The sequence below is a fragment of the Eucyclogobius newberryi genome, unplaced genomic scaffold (assembly GCF_026437365.1).
Source record: "Eucyclogobius newberryi isolate DKJ021-1_F unplaced genomic scaffold, fEucNew1.0.hap1 SCAF_8, whole genome shotgun sequence".
Lineage (NCBI taxonomy): Eukaryota > Metazoa > Chordata > Actinopteri > Gobiiformes > Gobiidae > Eucyclogobius > Eucyclogobius newberryi.
Window position 1 is genome coordinate 15,971,333 of NW_027316500.1, and position 27,961 is coordinate 15,999,293.

A 27,961-nucleotide genomic window follows, 5' to 3' on the forward strand; every position below is an offset into this window, starting at 1 on the left:
GAAGCAGGAGCGAGGCGTGACGTCAGCTGTGAAGTAACAAGCTCATATTCAGTAGTGACAGTGGCAGGTTAAAGCCGCTGTCTGCACTGATGACTATATTGGCATAGTGAGCCGCAGAGTGACAACAGACACAAGCGGCTGACTTGTTAAACATGGACTATTTATGAGCTTTAGGGTTTGAGCAGCAGAGGCCTGTCGATGATCCTGACAGCTCCTGCGTCGAGTGGCAGGGCCGAGCAGCGTGATGGAGAGTTTTGTAATATAGAGGGGTATAATGACACCACCACCAGCGGACGTCCCACGGAGGGAAGAAAAATGAGCCTGTCAGAACGCAGAAGGAGGACGCAAGAGCAATAATAAATCTACATTTAAGATTCTTATGTGCAGCTTGGTACACGGCCAACTCCCTACTCACACTGAACACACATTTAGATCAACAAGTATTTCAGTTTGTTTACAAAACGAATTCATGCAGCGCATACTGAAAGACTCTCTAAAACTGTGCTGACAGCAAAACAGAACGAGATCCAAGAAGCATAGAGGGAAATGTCACGCTCCATATCTAAGAAAAGTAATTTTATCTTCCCTGGAACTTTGAGATGTCTTTTCATGCAACTAAATAAACCCAGAAACAAAACGTGTGCAAAAAAACATGACTGTTCTAAACGTGGTTGTATAAATAGCCCCCTGTTGTGGGTTACATAGTGAAAAGCAGCGCAGCCTGTGGTGGCCAATAGTGGTGTTTGTTGTGGTGGAGCAGGGCAGATATGGGCGGTGCAGTGTACAGTGAGCACAGATCAGATGGTGCAGCAGATGGTGCCATCCTGGGGCCATCAGCTCTCAGTGGCAGCAGGTAGCACAGATCACTGCTGACACATGCTGTACAAGGTGTCACTCTGAGAAGTACAGCACTAAAACATGCATCTTGTACACATAAATTATCATGGTAAGTATCAGGACAAAGAAACAAAAAAAAAGCATAATAATTCTAATGATGTGAATATGCTGGATTCTGGGGTCAGCTAAAGATCACCTGATTATAGCCCCCTCTAGTGGATGGTGAGATATACAGGTGGAAGAACTAATAATAGTAAGACCATTTTCTGTTCTATTAACTCACTTACTGGTTAAAGATAATCTATTTATCTGTCCCTGTGCTGTCCTCAGTGTGGCCCTCGCTCAGATCTAAGTATTTCTTGCCTCATGCACTTTTAATCAAGCAGTCATTTTCCAAACAGTGAGAGGTGGGTGGATTATTTTTAGAGCCCACCTGGGTCTTGGGCTCAGGAAATTACACCTTCTCCTTTTCTCCTATTCAAAGGAAACTGAGCTGGAGTTGTCCTCCAAAATGTCCAACACTTGTCAACTCTCTGCACCAATCTGCCTGACATTTTGTAATGGAAGAAGGAGATGGTTAGAGCAGGAGCGAGAAGAAAATAGGGATGAAATTCACTATGGTTGTACCTCTCAACAGACAGGTACAACCATAGTGTTTGAAAGTGAAGGATTACCATTCTCACTGTAATCCGGTAATGATTTTTCAATAATCAAAGCACATTCCAACAGTTAAAACAACAACTTTATTTAATTCACGTCAGAATGAGAATCATTGTATTCATTGTCATTGAACACAGTTCTCAAACAAAGGAACTTGTTTCAGCGTTAGGTGCAACATAAAACAATGAATAATAAAATAACAATAATCTATCGAGTCAAATATTGCATGCATGAATTAATATTTCACTAATAAAATAAAGTCAAAATAAATTTGGTCTCAGTATGTACACATTTACAAACATTTACAGATGATCGGTGAACAGTGCGTGAATAGTACTGAGTATTGTACTATAATGCAAGTAAAGATGCCCTTATAATGAGAGAATGTCTTAAAATACACAAGAATAAACTAGAAGCACAAGGCCCAATGTCTCAAAATATTATGACTTGCTATTTATCTGTTTTAGAGCAGACGTTAAAAAAAGGAATTAAAAAATATAAATATATGAATAAGTGTTTATTGTCAGAAAATCCTTAGCACTTTCCATATCCAGAACGACAACATGACCGCTTCACTCGAGGCATGATCGATGGATAAGGACTCTTGACTGATACGATTATAGAAATTCCTATTCAAAGTGAATCAATGGACCAAATACTGCTGGTCTTTACAACTTATATATAGATCTATAACGTTGAATCTAAATGTTATTTAAGATTAACCTTTGACAGAATAGAGAAGTGTGCGCTGTGAATGTCTTATCTAAAATATAGCATTAAGACCACTATCTAAGAACACCAATCTGAGCGTGTTTCGTTTGCTCATGGAAGAAGCTTTTACGTACAAAAAATTAGAGAAAACATCCAAAGATTCACCATCTACGACTTCTCTTTGCAGTTCAGAGCAGAGGAAATTGAAACCATTCGACATCTGGACAGATTCAGATTAATTATAGTAAGTACAGAGTTTAGTTTGTTAATCTAAACTGACAGAGCCAAAGAGACGTGGCCAGAGAAAGAAAAACATACTTCGACTTATCTGCTCAGTGCCAGCGGTTGGATCCAAAAACAACTTATTCTGTTTGGCATTCTGCAGCTCCGCGGAACGTTTTTGTCTTGTAACGGCACAACAAAGATCAGAGAAACACAACGTCTTCAACATACTGTATTCAATAAGATAATCAGTGCAGATTTGGAGCTTCTGCCTGTGCAAAGAAAGGAATCATCTGGTGAAAAGAGACAATTAGGAATCTACTTCGACCAAAAATACCATATATTACGTCACAGAGAAACTAAGAAAGTGTCTCCTGAAGCCATATTGGACCAGAAAGGGTCATTGAGTATTCAGTGCTCAGACCAAGTCCAACAAGACTGACTCAGATGTTTTTCTGCCAAGGCTTTTGTTATTCATCGAAATGTGTTTTTAGAAAGAAATAAAGAGAGAACAAGTACAATGCATGACAATGATTTAGTCTAATGCAGTGGTGGAAGTAGTACTTAAGTAAAAGTGTAGATACATGAGCAAAAAAAAAGTATTTCACAAAGATTTTGAGACCTGTTAAAGCCTTAAATGCAGTGATTTTGAAAAAGAATTGAGCTGATTTTTGGTCAGCAGCTGCAATTCCAATACATCTCCTGCTTTTTCAGGTGGGTTTTACTGTATGTGTATATTTTTGATAGCTGCTTTCAGTTCAAAAATTTAGTAGTAGTAGTAGTAGTAGTAGTAGTAGTAGTAGTAGTAGTAGTAGTAGTAGTAGTAGTAGTAGTAGTAGTAGTAGTAGTAGTAGTAGTAGTAGTAGTAGTAGTAGTAGAAGTAGCAGCAGTTGTAGTTATAGTTGTAGTAGAAAGTACCTGCACTCAAATGTAGTGAAGTAAAAGTCACATTCAGATTTTTTTTACTGTGTTTCTCAGCCACTTTTGTATCTCAGTCAAAGGTCTTGTCATGTAGGGTCAGCCCTACATGACCCTAGTGTCCAAGAGCCAGGTGAACTCCAGGGGCTCTGAAACTGCTCTATTTGTCCGGTTGGGGATAAACTGGGCCATTCGCTCGAAACATTTCCACTGGAAGGTCTTCTGCCAGGTTTGGTGTAAAAAGTCGGTAACATTTCAGAGGTCTATAGTGATTCACTTACTCAGTTTGTTTGAAAATGTTCTGTCGCTAGTAAGTAATTTGTCCTGAAGGTGATGGCAGCAACATAGTGATAATGATTCAAACTAGAAGGACTTTTAAGTTGTAATAGTGTACAAACTATTTCTGTGTCTAGAAGCATAAAAAAGAAAGAGAAGAAGTTGTGCAGAAGAGTCACTGGATTCTTTGACACTACCTTTTTTAACATTATAATTTACACTTTTGTCTGTGGTATTGTGTACAGCTGCCATTGTCTCTTAGAATACAAGTATACGTGGATATATTTGGTGGTGGATGATAGAAGAGTTACTGTTTTTACAGTTGAACACACACAGGGAGCTCCATGGCACAATAACTCTTCACATTCCCCATACTGCATGTTTCTGCACCTGTGGAATTGGTGGGATTATTGAAGATTATGGTGAATGGGATTTAAGGGAGGGACGGGGCAGACACAGCACTGGACCACGCCCATCACATGCCTGTCTAATGGCCGTGATATGAGAGTGCGACCCAGCATTACCCTGCACACTGCACCTCATTGATGAAGACCGAACATTTTCCTCACACAGCCAGGTGGTCTACCCTTGACATTTTTCATCTGTCCAAACCAGTATGTGTGGGGTAACGAGTTGGAGACAAGGCAAAAATGAGCAAAATTATGCTGTTCTTATTCCAAAGTTTGTGTTGTCCAAGACTAGCATGGGTGTACGGTAACCGGGACAGATGAAGTGGTTTGGAACAGTGGCGCGAGCTGCCAATAGGAGACTGCTATCCTTCCATTAACACAGTACAGTAGCATGTCTGCCCTCAGTGTTGGTCAAAAGCACCATTGTACTTCACAATTAAGCAGTTTGTTCTTGGGTTCATTTATCTGGGCAAGCTGCGTTCAGGATTCATGGTCTTATGCAACATGTCACATTCCTGCCATTATGCAGCACTCGCTCTGCTCCAGGCGCACACTGTGGGCGAGCGGCAGCACCTCGGGCCTCAGGACTGTTTCAATTAAAACTTTTCCAACTGTGGAAATATATACTTACAGTACTTGGAATAAATATACTTTTTAGAATATTATAAATTGTCTACTGTCCAAAAGTTTGATTAAGGACTGAATCATGAGACATATATATATATATATAAAATATTAGGGACAATTGAAAAGGTCAGTGACAGACTAATGTCTGCAAACTACTGAAAGCGGCTTTACCTCTGAACTTGAACTTCCTTCAGTTAGTGTAGTATAGTTGTTGAATAAAATAAATTAATTTATCCACTGATGCTACAAAACAACCTGTGTGTTACTACTAGACCCATAAAAAGTAACTCCATAAAGATGCATATCGAAGGATTTCCCTTCTCCTAACAAGCAAAAAATACTCAATGAAAGTTAATTAACAGTGAGACTATTTGGTCAATTACCTCGATCCTTATCAATCTAGTAAAAATGGGAAGGAGACTAACATTCCTGGTGTGATTAAGATGGAAGACGGGATAATTAGCAAATGTCTACAGGTTGTGACACAAATTGTTTAGCACTAAAGGGTCAGCAACTGCCATTAACCAAATATGTTATCTAGTGATCTGTATCAGAGATATGAAGAAGGCAGACTGTGTTTGTTAAACCACTATCTCTGGATTTCCCAACAGAGGTGAGGGAGATGTTTGAAGAGATGACCCCACACATGACAGCTATGGGAGACAGGGCCATGTGAACAGACAAAAACACTATAATAAAAGCATGAAAGATAAATGTGAGTGAGTGCTGCTAACATGCAAGAGCACTGGCGCCACTATTTTAGCCACTTGCAGAAAAGAAATAATTAAAAATAGAAAATATTCATTTGCAAATAAAATTGTCACTAAGAAGCACACAGCATGTTCTCATGCACCTGCTTTTGTCATGCCATTTTTCTATGTGAAAAAACACCTTTTTATTCATGAAACATTTGTATCTGACAGTATAATACTTCAATTGAGACAACTGTTTTCAGTATTGGCATTTCACTATATTTGGACGTCAAAACTCCTGCCATGGACACAATAAATGGAAATCTTTTGGCGCCATTTGACTTTGAACCTAATGGGACAATTATCCAGGACTACATGTTTAGGACAATGTATATAATATGTGACTGAAACTGTGGACTATAAAATGGGTAACATACGTCATAAGGAATGAATAAGTGACAGGGTTGAGGTTTTACACTTAGGTTCCTTGGTCTATGAAACATTTCAGCTCACACTTACACATTGCAATTGTGTGAATTCTAGCACGGTGGTATTAAATCAGGACCACTTTACAATAGGAGCTTGTTGGAGCCTTTCTGCTCATAAGAAACAACGTCAAAACTAAAAAGCTTTACATCACCCAGTGGAAACATGCCAGATGTTACAGAGAGAGAGGGAGAGAGGGGGGGAGAGAGAGAGAGAGAGAGAGAGAGAGAGAGAGAGAGAGAGAGAGAGAGAGAGAGAGAGAGAGAGAGAGAGAGAGAGAGAGGGAGGGAGAGAGAGACACAGAGAGACAGACAGAGAGACAGAGAGAGGGGGGAAGAGAGAAAGAGATAGAGGGGGGAGAGGTAGAGAGAGACAGACAGACAGAGACACAGAGGGAGGGAGAGAGAGAGAGACAGACAGAGAGAGAGAGAGACACACACACACAGCGAGACAGACAGAGAGAGCGAGAGAGGGGAAGAGAGAAATAAATAGAGGGGGGAGAGGTAGAGAGAGACAGACAGACAGACAGAGAGAGACACAGAGGGAGGGAAAGAGACAGACAGACAGACAGAGAGAGAAACACTGAGGGAGGGAAAGAGAGAGAGAGAGAGAGAGAGAGAGAGAGAGAGAGAGAGACAGACAGACAGACAGACAGAAGGAGGGAGGGAGAGACAGGGAGGTAGTGGGGAGAGAGAGAGAGAGAGAGAGAGAGAGAAAGACTGGGAGAGAGACACCAACAATAGCTTCCGCCTCAGTTTGGGCATCCTTTCTCCAGTCTGTCTCTTCCCATTGGCGCCCATGACTGTGATGTGGTCAAAAGCTCTCTTTTACAAAGACTGGGGGAAGCTGGAGGGAGGTGTTACGAATGACAAATTGTCTGTGATTAAATGTACTGTGTGAACCCTGGCTTCAACAATATGGCAGAGTGGAAATGGACTCAAGTAAGAGATACACGGCTGTAGTGAAGAATTTGTGTGCTTAGGGCCAAAAGCAAACACTTGTCAGCACATCCCATCACCGCTGCCCAATCTGACATCCATCTATGGGTTTAGCAGTAGCTGGCTATCTGGACTTACAAGTCTTCAACATCATTGCAGCACATTTTAACAACTGTGTTCAATAGTCAACACTGACACAAACTCTTCCTGCATCATTTCAGGTTTCAGGCTGTGACTCAGGGCAAAAATCAGGGCATTTAGTTGACTCTGAAAGTGGCCGTGTTGGGTAAGGACCATGCAAACACTATGGAGTTTGTTTGAGGGATTACAGGTTTTATCCAGGCAGAAGTCTGTTTAAACCCAAGTGTTTGCAAACAAGCAGGTCAAAAGGACAATTACCCAACAGTCCCTGCACAGTACAGTGCCCTGAAGGAAATATGTACCGCTATTTATTTGTAGTGCAATACATTTTGACAATGAGCATGAGATAAAATTTAATTGAATTTATTTTTTCTTTAGGTAGGAGCAAAGATTCCTTGTGGGAGGCACTACTCTCTGTGCTTCACTCATTTGGACAATTCTTCAGCTAATCCCTATTGTGTCAATGTAAAGCTCAGAGGTGAATGCATGTGTGTGGTGAGGGGGCGGGGCTTAACAACACACATAGATTGAGCCATAGAATGGCCACAAATACAGTACACACTTTGTCAAGGTATTTGTTCTTCATCTAAAAACTGTTAATGATGGAAGAGATCTTGTTTAATATGATTTACATCCATGTTCCTTTAAGTCAGACTGTGGTGGTGGTGGACAGGCTGGTTTTGGTGGCTGGTTTTGGTGGCTGGTTAGTGCATCTGCACTCCAGCCTTTTCACTCGTCCCCTATTCAAACAATGCTAAACCTTTGGCTCTGACAATACAAGTTGGGCCTAATCTTATACATCTTAGCCAATCAGAACGCAAGAAAGAGTAAAATGGAATTGTTTGGCCAATGGCCATGGAGGCCAGTTTGGGGGAAGAGGACAAGAGCAGACAACCATTGTTGATTGATTACCATGAAAGACACTTTTGTTGGGATCTTGAAGGCAGTACACTGCGCCTGTATCCGAGGAAACACTAGTGTCTAAAATAGGTCAGCTCTACAGCAGCAAACACGTGATACTGGCAAAGTGAGGTGTGTGATTGTGAGCGCCCTACAGCGGAGTAAGGTCCACTGCTTATTAGCTGTGACTAATATTGATTAGCTTTGGTACAAAGGTTAGCAGAGCAGCTCCTGTCTGTCACTAAAACAAGACTTGATCAAAGACAGAAGTTATGAATAATCTAGACAAATCTGGATATCATTCAACACGTATTTTACCAACATTATCCGGAAAATCTTTATATCAGTATTTGATTGTCTCAATATTTCCCATTGTCAGCAATATCACCATCCAAATTCTGAGATGACGCAAAAAATAATACTCATTCTCTAAACTATGACCAAAAACTAAATCTGTGGTCAATTTATTTTGAACTGAATTAGATTTTATAGACATACCGCTGTTTCTGAAATTTTATCTTCTATGCTAAAGGCAAAGAACAATAGTACGTCTGATGTTCATTCAATACCTCCAGCTGTTTGAAAAACACATAGACTGCTAGCCCTCTGTTTGTCCTGGCAGTTGATAACAATAATAATATCAACAGGCAAAAACCTCAACTTTTCCCATTCCACTCTCCAGCTAGAGTCTGCCATGAACTCAGCCATCACTCACAGCTCGAATTATGCAGATACAAGACACAGAACTCGGGATGATTTCAGCAGAGTGCATGACATTGTTGAATATAAATGTGAGTTCTCTGGTGCATTCTGTGCAGAGGTGAAGGCTCAGTGTGTCTGTGGTGCTGATCGGAGGAGACAGAGGGGCAGCGTGGCTCTATTCACAGCTAGTGAGCATTAGCATAAACCACACAGCTTGGCCTAAGCATCCGACATCCTGTGTATGCAAGTCTTCTGTGGGATCACCTCATTAGAGTGCAAAGTGCTCATACTCGTACATAAACGGAGGGTTATATTTTGGATCACAGCAGTAGGTTCTTGGTAAACATATAAGACAAACAATCTGTTACTCACAGGACATGAACGCTGCTGGTTTGAAGCAGAATCCTCAGAAGATAAAGCAGACTCCATGAAGAATACATGTGAAATTCTTCTTTTAACAGATGCAGACATTTTGAAAGTGATTTATGCATTTACTGACTTTACCACAATTTATCACAATTTATCACAAATGTTTTAATAAATATTTCACTGTGAATGACATGATACAGATGCCTTATTTACTACTTGCATAACCCAGCTATAATTTCATGTCTGTAGGTGGCAGATACAAGCTGTTCAATAAAGTTGGGGGAAATATCCACAGTCAACATTTCTGTGCATGGGAGGGGTTTACCTTGTGAATGAGGGGCAGTGGGGAGTCTGACCACTCCCACTGCGCTGCGATTGGCTGTAGCCTCTGTGAGTGAGACCTGGGGAGGCCAGTAGGAAGGTGAGTGGTCCAAGAGTTGCTGTAGGGGGCAGGCAGACACGCAGGGCTGCATGGACACTGCCTCTTAAAGCCAAGGTGCTCCTCCTCATTAGACTACAGTCAGATGGAGACACTGCACAGGACGCACAGGCAAAACAGCTGAAGTTACTTGAAATGTTCTAAGATTTTTATTCATTCCAGTTTGACAAACCTAGTAAAAAACTTTGAGGTGGCAGCCAAGGGTCAACTCACCAGGCAAAGAAGACTGCTAGTGTTCAATCTTCCAGCATAGAGGGAATACAGTTTGTACACTTTCATTCAAACATTTTTGGATACAGCTTCTTCTTTTTTTTTTTTTTTTTAGAATAGTTGAACTGAAATAGCATGGCAAAGGGACAAAAGAGCCACACGTGGGCATTAACCTGTGGGTGCTCCTTCAGCTCGGCCCTGGCCCGCTCACTTTTCCTCCCCATCACCCTACTCCTCCTCTGCGTTTCGGCCGCAGACGAGTACGACTACTACAGCTGGCAGTCGGACAACTTCCACAACGGGCGCTTCTACACCAAACAGCCCCAGTGCGTGGACATACCGGCCGACTTGAGGCTCTGTCACAACGTGGGCTACAAGAAGATGAGGCTGCCCAACCTGCTGGACCACGAGACCATGCCGGAGGTGAAGCAGCAGGCGGGGAGCTGGGTACCACTTTTGGCTAAGCGTTGCCATGCAGACACACAGGTCTTCCTCTGCTCCCTGTTCGCCCCAGTGTGCTTGGACAGGCCCATCTACCCGTGCCGGTCCCTGTGCGAGGCGGTGAGGAACAGCTGTGCGCCCGTCATGGAGACGTACGGCTTCCCCTGGCCCGAGATGTTGAACTGCAACAAGTTCCCCATAGACAATGACCTCTGTATCCCCATGCAGTTCTCAGTGGACCATGTCACACAGCCGCCAGGTAGGACGCACATGGGTTTAACTTTGCATCTGTCATAAGCAAATCTGTCAGTGTGGTCTTTGTGCCGGTCCAAAACACTGATAAAGAAAGACATCTGGTCAAAAATCTATGTCAAATTTGAAATGAATGCAAGGAAATAGAAGCTTTATCAGCATTTAATCATGTAATTGATTAATCAGTCAGTGGTGTATTTGATAAAGTTGTATTAGTTGACTAAGTATTTCATTTACATTATAAGGATCTATATGGGACAGCAGCAGAATGTATGGAGTTAAAGATTTGCGGGTGAATCTGCCTTTTTACACTGTTTTCTTGTAACTTTCTGTATGAATAGTCGTTTTTGCACACACTCCTGTAGAGTTTGGATCAGTTCCCAAAGATACTGAAAAGTTTGGAACACTTTTGTCCACTTTAGTCGACTAATCGATCCGCGTGCGTGTGCTTAGTCAGGCAAGAACTTCTTTAGTCAACTACAACCCTCGAAAGTACAAGAGGGAGGTTATTTGTTGTGGTCACTCTTTCCACTCTTTCCATTTTGGTACCTGTTGCCAACACTGCAGTAGCAACGTTCATATTGTTTTCGTTTTAACAACTCAAAGACGTGTCCACAATAAGTTTCAATGTCTTCGTACTCAAAAATCCAAACTAGAGTTGTGTCAAGTAAGGCATTCCGCTTCATTGATATATAGATCCTGGCATGCTACAAGGTGAATGAGAAGCAGACCAGGAAATACATTTGTCAAATACTGAAAATACTGATCCCAGCAACGGCAGCAGCAGCAAAAAGTTTTCTGTTGAACACTCCAAATAGTCCCCCACGATACTACAACCACAGCCCGAGGGGAGGACAGACACAAAACATGAGCCGGGAGACTGGACGACTCCGGCAGCTGAAGATCACTTGCACAGTTAAGATAAATGGACTATTATGCTAAAGTTATCTGCAAGCGCAAAGCAAACGCACATGTGTGAACACCTTTATCGCAGCGAGTCAGTCGGGAGATCATCAATCACCATATAACAAGTGTTCCAATGGAGAGCGCCCTGTTGCAACACGCTACCCAAGCAAGTCAGCATAGTGAAGAAATAAATGAAGTCGCACAATTAGCAGACAGATGGAGGGTGTTTGTGGAGGGAATAGTGTTCTCTGAATGAGCACTTAAGCAGGCGAAGAGGAGCTATAGACGGCAACAAGGGGACAGTTACTGGAGTGTCTGCTGCTATTGTTGGGGCTGGCAGCAGACGGGCCAATTAGTGAGAAAACCAATTACAGAGCTCCCGCTAATTAGTCGACATGACAGAACAAGAGACGGGAAGAGAATGGGATTGGCTCGAGTGTAGTTGTCTGTGGCAGAATAAAGACGTTTGAGAGAGAGAAAAGAGGCTGTTTCCTGTGAGAGAAGAGTCTGTCTTTGCTTTCAATAGCGACTTGTACTAAGTGCGGTACGATTGCTCTCATCATTTAATCATCATTTATAGCTCATTTATTTTTATACATGGCCCAAGGGAAGCCGTTCGTTGTCTGCTAAGTGGAGGAAAAGGTGACATATAACCTAGAAATCTTTTTAAAGTGCATTTTATATCAAAGGAATACAAAATACTTGATAAGTTTGAGGTTATTGTAATAAATCCACTGACACTGACTGAGAAAATGCCTGCGCTGTTTTTATAGGCTTTGTGTCAACTATGTGACAGTTTGGCTTTAGAAACATAACTCATTCTTTTACATGCTCACTGAGACAAACACTTGTCTCACACTCGGCCACACAAGAAAAGACTGACTGATCCAATCTGGGCAAGAAGTGACAGCAAAAGACTTCAAGATACAGGTTCAGATGTGAATTCTGGGCCTTTAAGACTTAATAAAACATGCCAACAGATTCTAAAGTACACAGACACAACTAAAGCGAGTGAATCAGCAGGTAAGACATATTTTGTGATGACTCTGCAGCACATTGATCTGAACCGTGAGCTCAGTGCACCCGCTGCGCGCCTTCACAACTGCCCGATACAATATGGCTGTTGTCCAGTGAAAGTCGTTAAAATTGCATGGTGTGAACGATATTGTCTGTCCGCGCTGATGTGACCAGTGTAAGTTACAACCTTGCCAAGGGAGACGGGCCGCGCTGTCAGGTCCTCGACACAATGGGAGCTACTCATGTGGCCCTGGCCGCCGTATGAAAGGGAAAATGTGATCCAATGCTCCGTGCATAGAAAGCTGCCAAAGCCCTTTGAGAGTTTTTTTCCTCCACTGTGGATTCTTACAGATGCAGGAGCTGGCTGTGTTAGGGACCTCGGGGATGTGCCTGGGACCTGTTTAGGTGATTCCTAATCTTTTTGTGACTTTTGTGATTTTTGCATTTTAAACAGATGTTAGAACCTGGGTCAAACATAAATCTCATATACTGCACAGCTTTGGTCCACTGCTCGAGTGACGTCACCCGTGTGTGTCATATTGAGTTAAACTAAATTGCAATGGTTCATATTTGTGGTTACATCAACGTTTGTTCTCAAAAGTTAAAGACAGTTTCATGACATGATATTTTATGGCACTTATCTGGTTCAGCTTAACTTTTATTAAATTTGAATTTGAGGTACCAATGCGAGTGACATCAATATTAGAAAATTCACTGAAGGATGAAATAATTTAAGACTTCTGAGGTCAGACTGTGAAGCTATGCAGCTCGTTGTTGGATCCGTGCCGTACATCGTTTCCACTTTGGCATCCCATTTGAAGATTAACAGCCGCTCTTTCCAACAGACCACCTCCCAGTTCACCACCACACTCATATTCAAAAGAAATCTATTATATACTATATCCATCAATTACTCTTAAGTCTATGTGAACTGTGACATAAACAACCCACAGTTCTTTACACGTGTATGAACAGCAAAGACATGCAAACAGCAGTCAAGTGCAACATCACAATTTGGACAATAAAATTACAAAGTCTACTAATAAAAATTCCTAAACTGCATTGATGCTTTGGAAGAATACATATGACCTAATGTCAAAATATTTTCTGAGCAGAAAAGTGTCCAGGAAAGCAGACATGACCCAGTGGCTCTTATTAGAACATGACGAGGATTTACCGCGCGGAGGAGCATCAAGGCACTCATCGCCTAATTGGTTCCACAGCTAAACGGTGCGGCTCTGTCCAAACTCAACTCCGCTTTAGAGAGGCGCTGCTTTTCTTGACACATGCGCTGCCCTGGGATGAGCAGGACTGGCCCCGTGCCAACATACCACCGCCGTGAAAGCCCAATGAATAACTGCAGAGCCACAGCGAGACACAACAGTTTCAGGAAATCGTTCAAAGCGCACGGAGCCAGCAGAGGTTTGGCAAGACTGCGGCCGCCCTCGGAAGTATAAACACAAATTAACATCTTGATGTATTAAAAGGCTAACGCACATTGTAAGCTGGCGAAAGTTGTCTTTACCTTTTGAGAGATTTGTGGGAAAGTGACCACGATGAAGCATGGGAACATTGAGCCGTTTCTGTATGGGTCAGTTTCCTGCGACCACTCTGAAAGGGACGCTGGTCTGGGGTTCACCTCCCCACGACCCCGGCACCAAAACATGCTCAACTTTGACCCCTCCCATTATCCGCTCAGACACCGAGGTCAGGACTGGCTGATAACCTTTGAACCCTGAAGGGACTGTATTCTTGGGGAAGCGTTTGAGTGAAAACGCCTGTTGTATTAGACCAGTAAAGCATAATGTAACATGTTGGAACGTTTTACTGACGCAAGAGAGTTTTGTTATGCAGCACCTTTCAAAGACAAAGAAGTCAAGACATAAGAGTGAAAAATATAAAATAAAAACAGCAGAAAAAACTGATGTATACTTGTTGAACGTTAGAAATGCAGTTATTTTGCAGACAAATCATCCATCCACTTTATTTGATACATGAGGCTATGTTTTGGGGGTTTTTTTGGACAGTAGTTTAAAAATAGTGGGTTTGGGAAGGACGTTTACCTTGTTTAGTATGTGTAATAGCTTCTTTCAATGTCTTTTGTTATCCTTTTTATGTGTTCTTTCAATTCTAAAATAAAGTTATGTTTCTAAAATAAATTAGATACATATCATAAAACTTAATCCAAGTAGGCATAGAAGGAATTTATAGAAATTTAAAAAAAAAATGGTTAGATTAGTTATGCCAGACCTCTATATGCAACATTTTGAGGACGTTTTCCCTGTAAAAAGATATCTTATTTTGTTTTAAATTGATATTCACTATGGCAACAGCCTTAATTTCTCATCATTCTAAAACCCATTGATAGTTTCCATTATGTTGACCTTGAGAAGGCAATAAAGACACGTTAACATAATCGTTTCTACACACTTTAAGCTCTGAATCCGTACAGCTTCGGTGTCAAGAGTTAACCAAACCTGTTTTGTTGTTGTTCCTGAGTTGGCTCCCTCACTGAAGTTAATCACTTTTCAGTGGCCTTCTGCGTCTGCTCCAGCGTTTACCTTTCTGCAGAGCACGGCCACGCCTGCACCAACAAAATATACAACAGCCAGAATTAAAACCTTTTCTACAGAGTAATTGCAGGGCAAACATCAGTCAGTCGGCTGGACTATATATCCAGTCTGCAGCAAACGGTGTGTGACACGAGGAGGGCGATTCAGAAGTCCATAATGATATTGTTTATGAATACTGTATGTAACAACTGACTATGGCTAGAACGCAATATGAACGGTTCTTTTTTTCTTCCCCAGTGTCCAAGGTTTGCCCTCCATGTGATAATGAGATGAAGGCGGACAACATCATGGAGCATTACTGCGCCAGTGACTTCGGTAAGTGCCCACCATTTCAATTAAATAAATGGACATTATTTCGACCATTTGTTGTTTATTTACCATGCATATGATATATTTAGTCCCTAGTTTGAGGCTGAAATGTACAAACACATTGATTTATAAAAGCTGCACTGTCACCTCAACGATTCATAATAACAGGTTTTTTTCGTCTGGGTCAGCTATCAAACAAAAACTGTGAATTCTTTGTGGACATTACGTTGAAACATGAACACCTAGGGACTAGATCACAACTGGACGCTTTAGCAGCCTTGAATGGAAATCACAAATGACACACACTCACAGTCAAGATAACTCTGACGTATGGTTTGGGAGATCAAGGCAAGAATGTGCTGCAGTGTTATACTATAGTCCAAAGTAGCACGTTATGAAGGCACCGCTCATCTGTCTTCAGACGCTTTTGCCCTAAAAGCTTTGGGAAAGTCGCATTTTGTTACACAGGCTTTTGATCTGATCTGTGTAGTCTCCTCTTGCATTCTTATGATACCATCTAGCAGCGTGACATTGACAGATTGAGATTAAGTTAAGATAAGATAAGTTGTAGAACAAATACTGCAAATATCCGTACACGTGTTAAAAAGGGGACACATTATGGGTGATTGACATTTATGAGCGTCCCCATGTTATAACAGCGTTGATTACATCACTCAGAGTTGTATTTCGATTGACACTGGCATGTTTGAATATTCTGTAGACTGTATTATTGTCCTTACTTACTCTACTTATCTGTGTTTATTCGGCCAAAATTAAGACTTTGGGTCATACAAGAAGGGTTAAAAAAATGGCAAGTTCTTTTTAACCTTTCAAACTGTGCATGCTCTTTTAATACATGTTTTACTTTGAAAGAAAATTACGCTAGGCGAGGATGGAAAATGGAGGTGGTGGGTGACAAAATCATAATATCTCTACTTTAAAATCAGAAAAAAATATCCATATTTTTGCAATCAGTTGTTGCTCAGATGAAGCGACTGCATTTACAAATCTCTGGTTGAAGGTTTCTGTGCCACGTCCCCTGCATGGAAGACGTTGGCAGAGCTTGTCAAGGGGACGCTGGCCAGGCTGCACCGTGGGGCCCCGGGCAGCTCTTGTGACTGCGTTTGATTGAGTATGTGTGGGCCCTCGGAGTGCAGCAGGTGGGGGGCAGGTGGAGGCGGACATTTTATCCGTCCTTTCTCTGCTCAAACACACACCTATATGAATACGCTCATTCACATAAACACGCGAGCCGGCACGCAAAAGCAGTAAGTATATACAGCAGTAATTGGATGTGATGTAGGATATGGGTGAGGGGCACTTCAAAACATTCTTTCTTTAACACTATCAGCTCGCTCAAAACCGAGGAGTCACTTTTTTTTGACTGTTAATTAATACTTGAGTACTACTTTAGTTTAGTTTAGGGGAAAGTACTTGTGTGCCACTGGTACTACCACAAATAATGTCGAGTAATGTCACAACTTCTTGAGGTAGTAATACCCAGACGCAGAGGGGGAAAGTAAAAAAAAAGTCAAAATACTCAAATAAAGTACAGATAAAATTCTACTGAAGTCATTTTTACAGTGGATACTTTTTACTTTTACTTCACTACATCTGAGAGCCTGTATCTGTGCTCTCTAGTCCACTACATTTTAAACAGGATTAGTTATTTCTAGTGCGTTCTATTGTGTGAGTCCCACATTTGATCAAAGTAAAATATACAAATATAAAAAGTTAGACAAATTAGAAAATTGAATTCAGTTGAACAAAAATCATCACAATTCTTTATCACTTCTTCGGACGCTTTATAAGGTCTCAAAATCTGTCTGAAAGTACATTTTTAAACGGGTACTTTTACTTCAGTACATTTTTCATTTTTTGATCCTGTATCTGTACTTATACTTCTTCCACCAATGCCCAGACTTACTCCATTCACTGCTACTATCATTAGACCTACTATTCCAACCCGCACTGCAACATACTTCTACTGACTTGAGGAAAAACAATATCATCAATTATTCGGAGAGGCAAGTTTATAAGTGTAAAGTACTTTTTATTTAATTATTAACCTGAACCTGTTCATCAGAGGAAGTAAAAAAAAAAACTATTCCTTCAGACTTAGGCTTGCCAAGATAACACGTCTTGAAGTACAAAGTTACTACCATATGCTACTGGTACAATAACCCTAAAGAATGATAATCCTTGTGAACCCTTTTCTAAATGAGAAGCCATAAATTAACAGCACAAATTGAAACACTCACGTTACTCTTCGACCAAAAGTTATCATATAGAGCAAATAAAGAGGTAGATACATTCAATTTAGTGATATTCTGAATATTCGATACAGTAATGATTGTACCAGGCCTATCCGCACCGGTCCAGCACACGCAGTAGTACCTGGGTATGTTTATGCAGCGCAGAAGAGCGGGCGAGAGGGGAAATGGCCATCTTCCAACAGCCCGGCGAAGAGCGATGCCTCACACCGGCTCTGTGCGTCTGCCGTCTGCATGATTAATCTCACCTGTCAAAGTGTTCACCCAGAGAATTCCTCTCTTAAGAGTTGGCACCTCCACTGTGATCCCTGGCATGTAAAAGTATGAATATGTAAACCAAGGACTCAACAGGAGATGGTCAGTGCCTCGACCGTTTCATAAAAGCTGAGATAGCGGCAAATGCCACATATTAAGCTCAAAGTGATAAGGGAGTTAAAGCTAAAGAGTGTCTCGGATGTTTGGATTTATATAAACAGAGAAAGAACAGATGGGCCTATGTGGGGGGGGGGGGTCAGTAATATCATAAAACTGTTGCAAAGATGATATGTATGGTGAATTTTAAGGGTCCAATTGCAAAGTTGTTGCAGATGGTATCACAATATTATGTAGGGCTGTAATATTACATGAAAATGGGGGCAGGTACAATTTCTATACTTACAGATTTGTGTGGTAATTTAGCAAGTTCAAGGGTCTCATAACTAATATAAATTATTATTTTTCAACATGAATGGACTTCCAATTTGAATATTTTCTTTTATAAAATACCATTCAAAAGTGCACTACGTAACTTTTCTGGTGGAAGGTCTGCTACCTGCTTGAATCTATGGGGATGTTGTTATTTTGCCTTGAATGTACCACACTATGGCATTAAAATGAATGTACCTATTCATTTAATTACAGAATTTCTCAAAAAAACATAGATTCTTACTGTGAGTGGGTTCACCTCTCCACAGATCCCACCTGTAATTTGACCAAGTGGCGTTGCCTGCTTGTCTTTATGGAGATAGATCAGTTTAATGCCATAACGTGGAAGATTCAAGACAAAATAAATACATTTACATGGAATTGCACCATCTGAGTGTGTGGCCACCAGTCTAACTTGTCATGTCTCCTCTTCCCCAGTTCTCAAGATGAAGATCAAAGAGGTGAAAAAAGAGAAAGGAGATAAAAAGGTTATCGCGGCGCAGAAGAAGAAGAAAGTCCTGAAGCAAGGAGCTCTGCGAAAGAAGGACCTGAAGAAACTGACGCTGTTCATCAAAAACGGCGCCAACTGCCCTTGTGCGCAGCTCGACAGCCTGGGATCAAACTTCCTCATCATGGGACGCAAGGTGGACCAGCAACTCCTCATCATGTCCATCCACAAGTGGGACAAGAAAAGCAAGGAGCTCAAGTTTGCCATCAAGTACATGAAGTCTCATCAGTGTCCCACCTACCACACTGTGTTCCAATGAGGGACCCTCCCATCCTTTTCCACATTTATTTGACTTAAAATAGCGCCTCAGCCTGCTGCGTAGTCACACACCTTACACATCCAGCTTTCCAAAATGGTAATAACTCCTAATTTGAAATAATAGTAGAAAGAAAATGTCATGATTCATATATTACTAATAGGGGAATTTCCAAACACAGACGCTACACTTGGCATTACGTTTCCTCTGTATTTTATATTTTTGCAAAGAGTAATGAACAGTAGGGTTCAGTTAAACACTAGCTTGGTAGATCAGGGCTTTTTTTCAGTGTTTCAATTTGTATTTTTTTTTTTTTTTATGGAAAGGAGATGGATGGGACCAGCAAAGTATGGACTATAGATGGCATTTTCGCTGACTTTGTTTGGCACTATCAAGGACCAGCAATGAGACTTGACTCTTTTGGCTTCAAGGTGGACAAAGAGGCAGAGACTCATATTGTTTGACTCATTATTGTCACATAGCAGCTGACTTTACACTAGCCGTAAGAGAGCAAATTTATCTACAATACTTTGCAATCAGTTAACCGATGAATAGGAATCCTTTTGTAATATTTTTTCTCAAAACGTAAATAAATAAACATATCTGATTTTTTTTCTACAAAATATGTTGGTTTGGTGTGTCTTGAGAATATTATGTTGTGTTATGTATAAAACCATGAGAACACATTGTCTGAAGTTTGTCTCATGTCAAACTTCTGGGTCTTTAAACATCTCGTATTTCCTTGAAGAGGCCATACCTGGAGGGCTGATGAATGAAGCCAATGAGAAGGTGCCAAACGGGGCAGCTTCTCGGATGGCCCTGCTGTGAGTGTGGAGGGGGGGTACAGACCTCTCACCGCAGAGCTCAGGCTGAACTCTGGAACACACACAGGTAAACACGGTGCTTCAATGTTTACGAAGTTATTGTCAAAATGGTTTCTCCTACAGTATGAGCTGATATGTTGGTGGTACAGATACAAAGAGGTAGAAAACTGTTGTAGTAATACTCAAGAAGTCAACGTAATTACTCCAAACTACATATACTATACTGAAGAGAAAACTCCTGTAAGTGTACTTTGTGTTTCAGCCAGTAAAACAGAACAGTAACACATTCTGACGTTGCATGTTAAGTTTCTTGCACAGATTTTCATACACCACAAAAAGAGATGAACCAGATAAAACAACAAAGCTTCTGCAGCTGAGTAGTATTAAAATTGCTTTGGACAACAGAAAATTAAAATGTTTTTGTGACATAATTAAAGCAATGCATCTTAGAAAGGACACCAAAAACAAAAACACAAGTCTTTATGGAAAGCATATTCTGTAATAAACAAAGAAGTCCCACAACCCACCACAGCGGCCGTCAGGTTAAGTCTTACACAAAGCCGACAGAACAACGTTTTACTGACAAAGGTCATCAAACCCACCCAGAATGTAATTACTGTGGACACAAAAGCCAATTTAATAAAGAGATTTTGACATCTTTGTACTTTGCAGTTTGAGATAGATTAAATGCGACAGTATATTATGTTAGCCGACTTACGCCCAAAATGTTCCTGGAATCCGAAGACTCTGGACTTTGTTTCAAGCATGAAGCCAGTAAAACAACAAGCCCCTTCCAGCTGATTGTACTGATAGTGCGTGCTACGATTACGAATGACTTTGAAAACACGGATGATTAGTCAATTCCTGTCAGACATGAGTGCCTTAAGCCAGCGATGTGTGTGATCCAAATCCAGTTAAGCATTTATGAGCATTTAAGCATTTAAGAGAGAAAATGTACGTGACAGGCCACTAGGAGGAGGCAGCTCGGGTCTAAGGTTGGTGAGGAAAGACAAAAAGGTGAAAGAGTGGAGAGGGAGGAGAGAGTTGGCTTGGACCCTACATATACTCATCAACGCCTGGATAAAGGTCACTTAGTGGAGTTAATAAGGGCCTGATGAGGGACCTCTGACACACACAGCTCAAAGGCATGCTGGGAAACCACTAGTGTGAAATCACGTTAGCTCATTCTGCTCATGTTGGACGGATCAAACAGCCTTCGTTATGTAGCCGCAGGTTTCCCTGCCAGGACTGTCCTCCCTTCAATACTTTTATTATCATTCTCTTGACCTCTTACCATGCTTCTTTAACACACATACTGTATCTGATTAAACCACATTGCAGATCAGACTGCTCCAATAAATAATCTGTACATGTTTTAGTTCATTATATTCAATGCATTTCAGGGAGAGAAGGCAGTTTGACTCATAAGGTCCATTGTATTCTTTCCACAGACAACACTGGGCTCCTTTATAACATAAATAAGGGTGGGATGAATCAGTGTTATTTCATGAGTGAGTTGGAATAATGTGATCACATCATGCGTGCACATGCATACTCTCATCCACATAAGTCAGTTAACCAGATTTGACTGAACAGTCCCAACAGAAAGAGAGCATTATACATCGTGTAGGCAGAGCCAAATAATGTTGATTAGCTGTAGCACGGCACACACACCATGGCATCATTAAACCAGAATCATGTTCTGAACCAGCGGACCACCTGTCAACAGGCAGGGAGGACACGGAGTTGTACGTGTGTTTTACACAAGGGGAAAGTCAGAAACAGCACAATGCAGCATGTAAGTCATTCATACTGAATTACTGCGTGTTCTGACACAGACAAAAAGCTATGTGCATAATGAATAAACAACGCCGTAAAAGTTCACTTATAAGTTAAGTTACATTTCATGTTCCTTTAAAAATTAATTCTGTTTTATTTCTAGACCATAGATAATCTATATATATATATATATATATATATATATATATATATATATGAAACATCGCATGCAGTTTTAAGTAGCAGGGTGGTCTTATGTCATTAGGTATGGTAAAATGCTCTACTGCAAAATAAAAGTAAAATGTCCTTAATCATTAATAACAACAGTGACAAGGAAAAGAGAATTGGCTCAAGACTGAGAGAGGGGACATAGGTAAACACATGGGCGGATCTCCTGGGACGTGGGCTTTCGGAAACAATCACACTGCCCTCCGAATGTGTTGAGCAGTGGAAAATGAATAAATTAATAGGTGGAGTAGACGTCCCGTGGGCAGGGTCATGGAGCATCTGTGAAGGTCATCAGGGTGTCCCAAACCTGCTGTTTCCCCCTGAAGAAACATGTCAGAACTGAGATTTACAACTGCATGGAAAGCACACACTCAGACACACGCCCAGCCTGCGACACCCAGCCATCCCATCAAAGAGGGAGGACTGACAGGTAGAACCAAAACGCAGGGTTTACATACAGAAATATGGCAGAATGCAACACACAATTGTACTAATGGACATGAACATAAACTTAGCACTTGAGCTAACATGGACTAAAAATACTTATTCAGATCCTGTAATAAATCTGACCTGTACAACTAAAATTCTGCCTCCAACTGGACAAACTATCTCTGTAAAAATATTGAATACATTTATTGTACATTTGGCAAAAGGGAGTAGTGGGTAGTCTTTTTTTTTTTTCAATTTGGACAAATTAAGTCAAATAAATAAAATGAGAACATAAGGGAAGGCATCCAAAGACAAAAAGGTTAAAGCATATAAAGTCCAAAATAAGAGTCCCATTTTTTCCATTTGCGTTTGTCTGTCGTGATATCTGTCCACTCTTTAATTGTTGGTGATATTTATGTCATCCCGGTGTGATACCAAAAATACAACTGCTGAGGAAAATTGTATATCAAAATGCAACGTTTAAGAACCACATTTACTAAGAACCGCTTTACTGTGTCAATCAGCGCCGCTACTGCAAGTTAAGGAATGGTTTGTATTAAATCATCAAGCAATGTAGTAACATTCAGCAATTTAAAAAGCACATAAAATATTGTTTTGAGGAATATAGCAAAGAAGAAGGGATATTTTGCCTATGATGTGTTCAATTCAATGAAAATACATGGTTTTGTTGTGTATAACTGTTGGACTTTGGTGATGAGCCTTTGTTTCCCATATTCATGTGATTTGTAAATGTGGAACATGACTGGATAATCTTTAGCTTCTCCCTACTTCCTTTTGAACATGCAGGGCTTTTTGTTGAAATTATGATGTGCAACTAAAAAAAATATATATATGAAATGAACCCACCCTGCAGGTTTTTTCAACCAACCATGATGAAAAACAAGGCAATGTTAAGAGAGCGGTTGTGATAATATAGTCATGAACTATTGGCAGCTTTGACCTTCAGAGACCATCGAGCTCTTTGGCCCTTGATCACACGCTCTGTCAACAGAAGCCTATAAAGGAGACAGGCATCACTGACAGACGGCAACGAGAGAGACACCGGGCAGCTGCATTCAAAAAGTCCACAGCCGTTTAAACACAAATACACAAGGATCCGTATAAACACAAATACACAAACTGTGGCGTCACTGTGACAGATTGGCAAGCACTCTCGCCTCACAGCAAGAAGGTCGCAAGTTTGACTCCCAGACCAGACGTGCCTTTTTCTGTGGCGTTTGCATTGGTGGGTTTCCTCTGGGTGCTCCGGCTTCCCACATCAACCCAAAAAATGCACAATAGGTCAAATACTCCAGCTACAGTAGTTCTCCTGACCAAGCCTCGCACAAAGATCTGGACGCAGTGCCCACCTCTCCTGCCGACATTGAAGGATGTGTCTAATGCAGAGGACAAATTTCCCTACAAGGACAATAAACCTTAGTGTTTTCCCATTGTACTTTCACATTCCCTTAGCCAAGTTGGCATAGAGTGATCACAGGTGCCATATGAACCGTAAAAATGGAGATGTCATCATAGAAGAACAGGATACGTTTCTGGGGGTCTTTTCTTGGTTGTAAGATGATGTTATCTACAGTTATTCCAAACTCTAACTGTGTTTTAAGACAAAAGAGAAAATGATACAGTTATATACTTTAATGTATCATATTTGTCCAACCATTCCCCACCACAATCCTCAACTTGTTCCTCTTTTACTACTATTTGACGTGGTGCCCCTATTTTCATACCAATATTGTAAAAGATGTAAAAGAAGACTCTTACTCTAAACTCCTGTTACTTAAAGCTATGATATCTAACTGCAGGAGGAGAAAAAATTTAAATCGAACTTGTCTCTAGTTCTCACAAAGCCTATATGTTCAAATGCATATATTCCCAGGTATGTGCATGGCTTTAGAACCGGTTTTATCAAACAGTAAAGTGAAGCTGGGATGGACCACTCATGCACAGCCAATCAGAGCGCTTTGACTTCAGGTTAACAAAAATAAAATAATTTTGACACAAAGTGCTGCTTTTACAAGATGGATTAACACAAAATTCACACATTTAAAAAAAAGAAAAAGAAAAGTCAGGTACCCCAGTTTAAATGAATTACTATGCCTAAATCATTGTTCATTATAAAGTAAGTCTTTGTTCATGCTTTATTAAGGCTAATTAAAGTGTAGTTATTATGAAGTGGTAATCAATATTTAATAACACAAAAAAGTTTGAATAATGTTTCATTTGTAGTATTTAATAACATTAAGATTGCAATAACAGCCAAACTGTGCAATATCTGCACATTGGAGAAATAGGCCTGATACATTTGCCACAAAGAGCCACTTTTGCTGCTCCCAACTCCAGGTAAAAGGTAAGGTAGGGCATCTGTGTCAAATCACTGAAGGCAGACAGTGGGTATACTGGATACTTTGAAAAATAAATGCTGAAAGGAAAGAAGATTGAGCTCCTGTTTCATTGGACCTCTGACCCTTTGCTCTTAAATGCTCTTGAATGGAAGTTATGATGGTCATTTTCCATTGAGGGCAGCTCACTCCGTGGTCACTCTGCTCTTCCACTCTTCTCACGACTACAGACCCACTGCTGCCCACTTTGTTGATGTAGAGGGACAAGTCAACAAGTCAATGGTTCCCTGAGTGGAGCTTAACTTACAAGGCTCTGACTGTGTTGCTGCAGCCCATCACAGATATGAACACATACACGACCTGCTAATTAACCTAATGGGTGCTCTTTAAACACATGGGTTTGATGTGTGGATATGTTCGTCTGCACAAGCCTGTGAACAGTACAACAACATTACTGCAGTTTGATGGAGGCCTATGTCATTTCATAAACTAATAATAGCATTTAAGAGTTTCCTTTTCTCGCTCCCAAGCCAAAGCAAACACTAAAATGTATTAGTGGTGGTTCAGAGACTCTAAAAACAGTGTCTTCAAAAGAGGTCAATAGGTCACAGCAGACAAATGAAGATGCTTTTCCAACTTAAAATTGTCTATTTTTGATGTGACATGGGGGTGACACAGGGAAACTTTAACCTTTTTGCATGGATGGAACTTTGATGGCTAAAATATCGTCTTCACTGGAAACCACATGCAAGCGCTAGTTATTTGTCAAACAAAATATTTAAATAGAGCTAGAAATCCAAAATAAGTAGAGTTAAATAAAGATAATAGTTTGAACAGTGTGTTTACCATGCGTTTTATGAAAAGGTTTGGCTGTTAACAGGGGGAAATGTGTATATTTATCAAATGGATTACGGTACCTTTTAAATCCGTAATAGGGGCCTATTTTTTCCTAAAACGCCCAAAAAAATGGCCCCATTTAAAACTAAAGTTATTCCTGAACCCTCTGGAGCAAAAACAATTGGCTGGAGCCTTTATGAAGCTGAGACTCTGTAGTTTTGGACTCTGATGTCAGGTTTACTCTAATTATAAGTAAAAACAAGCTCTGCACAGAGGAAATCAGATTTTAAATTCCGCCTAGGATTTTTTTAGGTAGTAGGAGTAAATCTGGTTTCTTCAGGGCTCAGTTGACACTAAAATGAGCATTAGTTGGGTTTTGACAATTCACCTTTAAAAGCTGAACGCAAATTAACTAAAAAAATGTTTTAGGAACTTGTATTAGAGAAAAAACATCCAGACGGAATCCATATCAAATTTGCATAATTGTTTTATTTAATTTAGGGTAATTGTTTACTTGTGGTCTGATCCTTCCCAGAATGATTGATTTGACTGGAAATAAGTGGGTTACAGCTTTATTTTGATGTACAGTACATCAAGCAGCATGAGAGTTCCCTTTTATAAGATGTGGACAAAATGGAATAAACAAAGAAAAAGTCCAATGTCCCATGTGTGGAATGCATTTAATGAGCTTTTACCCTTGTCAAAACAGTGTTTTCCCATCATTAACTTACTCAAAGTTGTATTTTGATTCAACCCTGCATATTTGAATAATCCTGTATTGGCTCGAGCGCTCAGAAAATTCCTGTTTTCACCTACCCCCATCCCTACCCACGTCCCTGTACTTTGGATTAGTAGAAAAAATGGGGCTTAATGTGATACATGCAGAGTTTTAAAATGTTATGTAGAAACTTAAAAAATAAAAAAATAAAAATCTAAATAACAATCTGTAGTTTGTTAATGTGAAACGTCTTAATGAAGAGGTGGAGTTAATCAGTTCTGCAGTTTTGAACATGAATTTAATGAGCCCGTTTCTTTTCACTAAGCTGTTTCTACGATGAATAAAATGTAAAATAATGATCTACTTATGATATAGTTCAATACTCAGTGCCTGGAAAGCATAATACGTCTCCTTTAAACAATGTAGCATCGCAGTTTAAGGACATTATAGTAGCATTATGACTCAAGAGATTTTCCACGCCTCAGTTGAAGCTATGCAGTGTAACCTTGAGGCTTGTGGCCACAGTGAGCCGTGTGTGAGAGTGAAAGCAGGAGCCCTCAGACCCTGATGGCACCTGATGATAGACTGTCTGACTGATGAAAGCTGCAGCAGCACTGAGAGATACAGAGCAGAGGTGGACCACAAACATCCACTGATAACCTGCTGCTAACAGAAACTTTACACTTTCCATACACGCTCACTTCATATCGTCAAATACAGCCGGATTCGCTTCAGTATGAACAAATTATTTAAATCCCCCTCGAAATTGCCTGAGAAGCGTGTTGAAATTGACTTGCTTGGCGGCCTTTCGAGACACAGGGAGTGGTTGTCTAGAAAATGACATTGACATTGAACACAGGTCCCTGAAGGTCACTAAACTGTGGATGACCAAAGACATGATGTATGCCATATGCCGCTACGTGTCACTCACAATATATTAAATCAGACTTTCTGGATCAGGGCTTCCCGTCTGACTAAACCAACAACCTACCACACATTTGAAAAGGCCACTGTGCGACCGAGAAAAAGTACGTCTCGCACAGTGGATACGTCGATGCAGATTGAGATGCTTCAGCCAACTACGCAGACAGGAATAACTGAAAGAATGTCATAAATAAACAGTGCATGGAAAACATTTGCAGTTGTGTATGAAATGATGATAGTTGTAACAGTTAATTTGCAGTAACTGTACATTTGAGAGAAAGGAGTACTCTCTACTCTCACTCAGCTCGCACTTCCATACAATGTGTTATTTGTACACACATTTGTACACAACGTTTTACATTGAGCACCATTTTACTCAACAAAAAACATACTTCGATACATATATATAGTTGCCACTCAAGGATGTTACAATATCATAATTTAGTGTTAAGGCTTTCTTTTATGTCAAGCTTTAGCAAATCAAACTTTCTGAATGATATCGTTGCATGAACAGCAAAAAATGTTTACTTTTTGGAGTTTGAACTGAAATGTTGCTGCCCACGATTCTCATGTTTATTCGTTTTTAGTTCTTACGATGATATTGTGATTACGGATGTGCAAGCTTGACATCCCAATTGCACAGACTTTAGTTCTAGTCAAGCAACATCAAATACCACAATCAAACCATTGCAACGAAACAACACGACTTACCAAAGAGAGCAAACTAAGTGAAAACGTGCTGATGAGTGACGTCAATAGTAAAAAGCTCCAAAGGCCAACCAAACATTTACACTGCAGCCCCTGGACGAGCACTCATCAATCTGGAGACCGCGCTGAGGTGGCGTGATCCATCCCACAGATAGCATCGTACATCAAACAAACTATGGAAACTCTAGCCTGCTCCACGCCTGCACTCACACTGCCCGGCCTTTTACCTGCACAAAGTCCCACATGGAAAAATATACAGCAAGAATGGTTAAACTAATATACCAGGAAGACATATACTGCATGGGGAAATTAGCGTAGCAATATTACTCCTAATGTGTCCTACATAGCCAAAAAATTGTGTTTCAGTTTTGGTCAAAATTAATTGATATCTTTGCGTTTT

General features: G+C 40.6%; 1 protein-coding gene across 2 annotated transcripts; it reads left to right on the plus strand.

The window, feature by feature from the left end:
- The first annotated feature begins 9,611 nt into the window (after positions 1-9,611).
- sfrp5 (secreted frizzled-related protein 5) lies at positions 9,612-19,204 on the plus strand. 2 transcript variants are annotated; one of them, XM_072436397.1, is made up of 4 exons: positions 9,612-10,238; positions 12,506-12,559; positions 14,965-15,042; positions 18,432-19,204. In XM_072436397.1, the coding sequence occupies exons 1-4, from the start codon at positions 9,674-9,676 to the stop codon at positions 18,758-18,760; spliced, it is 1,026 nt and encodes a 341-aa protein (XP_072292498.1). In that variant the 5' UTR covers positions 9,612-9,673; the 3' UTR covers positions 18,761-19,204. The 2 variants fall into 2 exon arrangements, with proteins under 2 accessions (XP_072292498.1, XP_072292499.1); XM_072436398.1 differs by lacking the exon at positions 12,506-12,559 and having other exon boundaries at positions 9,615-10,238.
- The last annotated feature ends 8,757 nt before the right edge of the window (positions 19,205-27,961 follow it).

Coding starts and splice junctions, on each gene's coding strand:
- sfrp5 (XM_072436397.1), top strand. CDS start 9,674: ATGGCAAAGGGACAAAAGAGCCACACGTGGGCATTAACCTGTGGGTGC. Junction 12,560..14,964: donor TGTGCCTGGGACCTGTTTAG/GTGATTCCTAAT, acceptor TTTCTTCCCCAG/TGTCCAAGGTTTGCCCTCCA. Junction 15,043..18,431: donor TTACTGCGCCAGTGACTTCG/GTAAGTGCCCAC, acceptor CCTCTTCCCCAG/TTCTCAAGATGAAGATCAAA.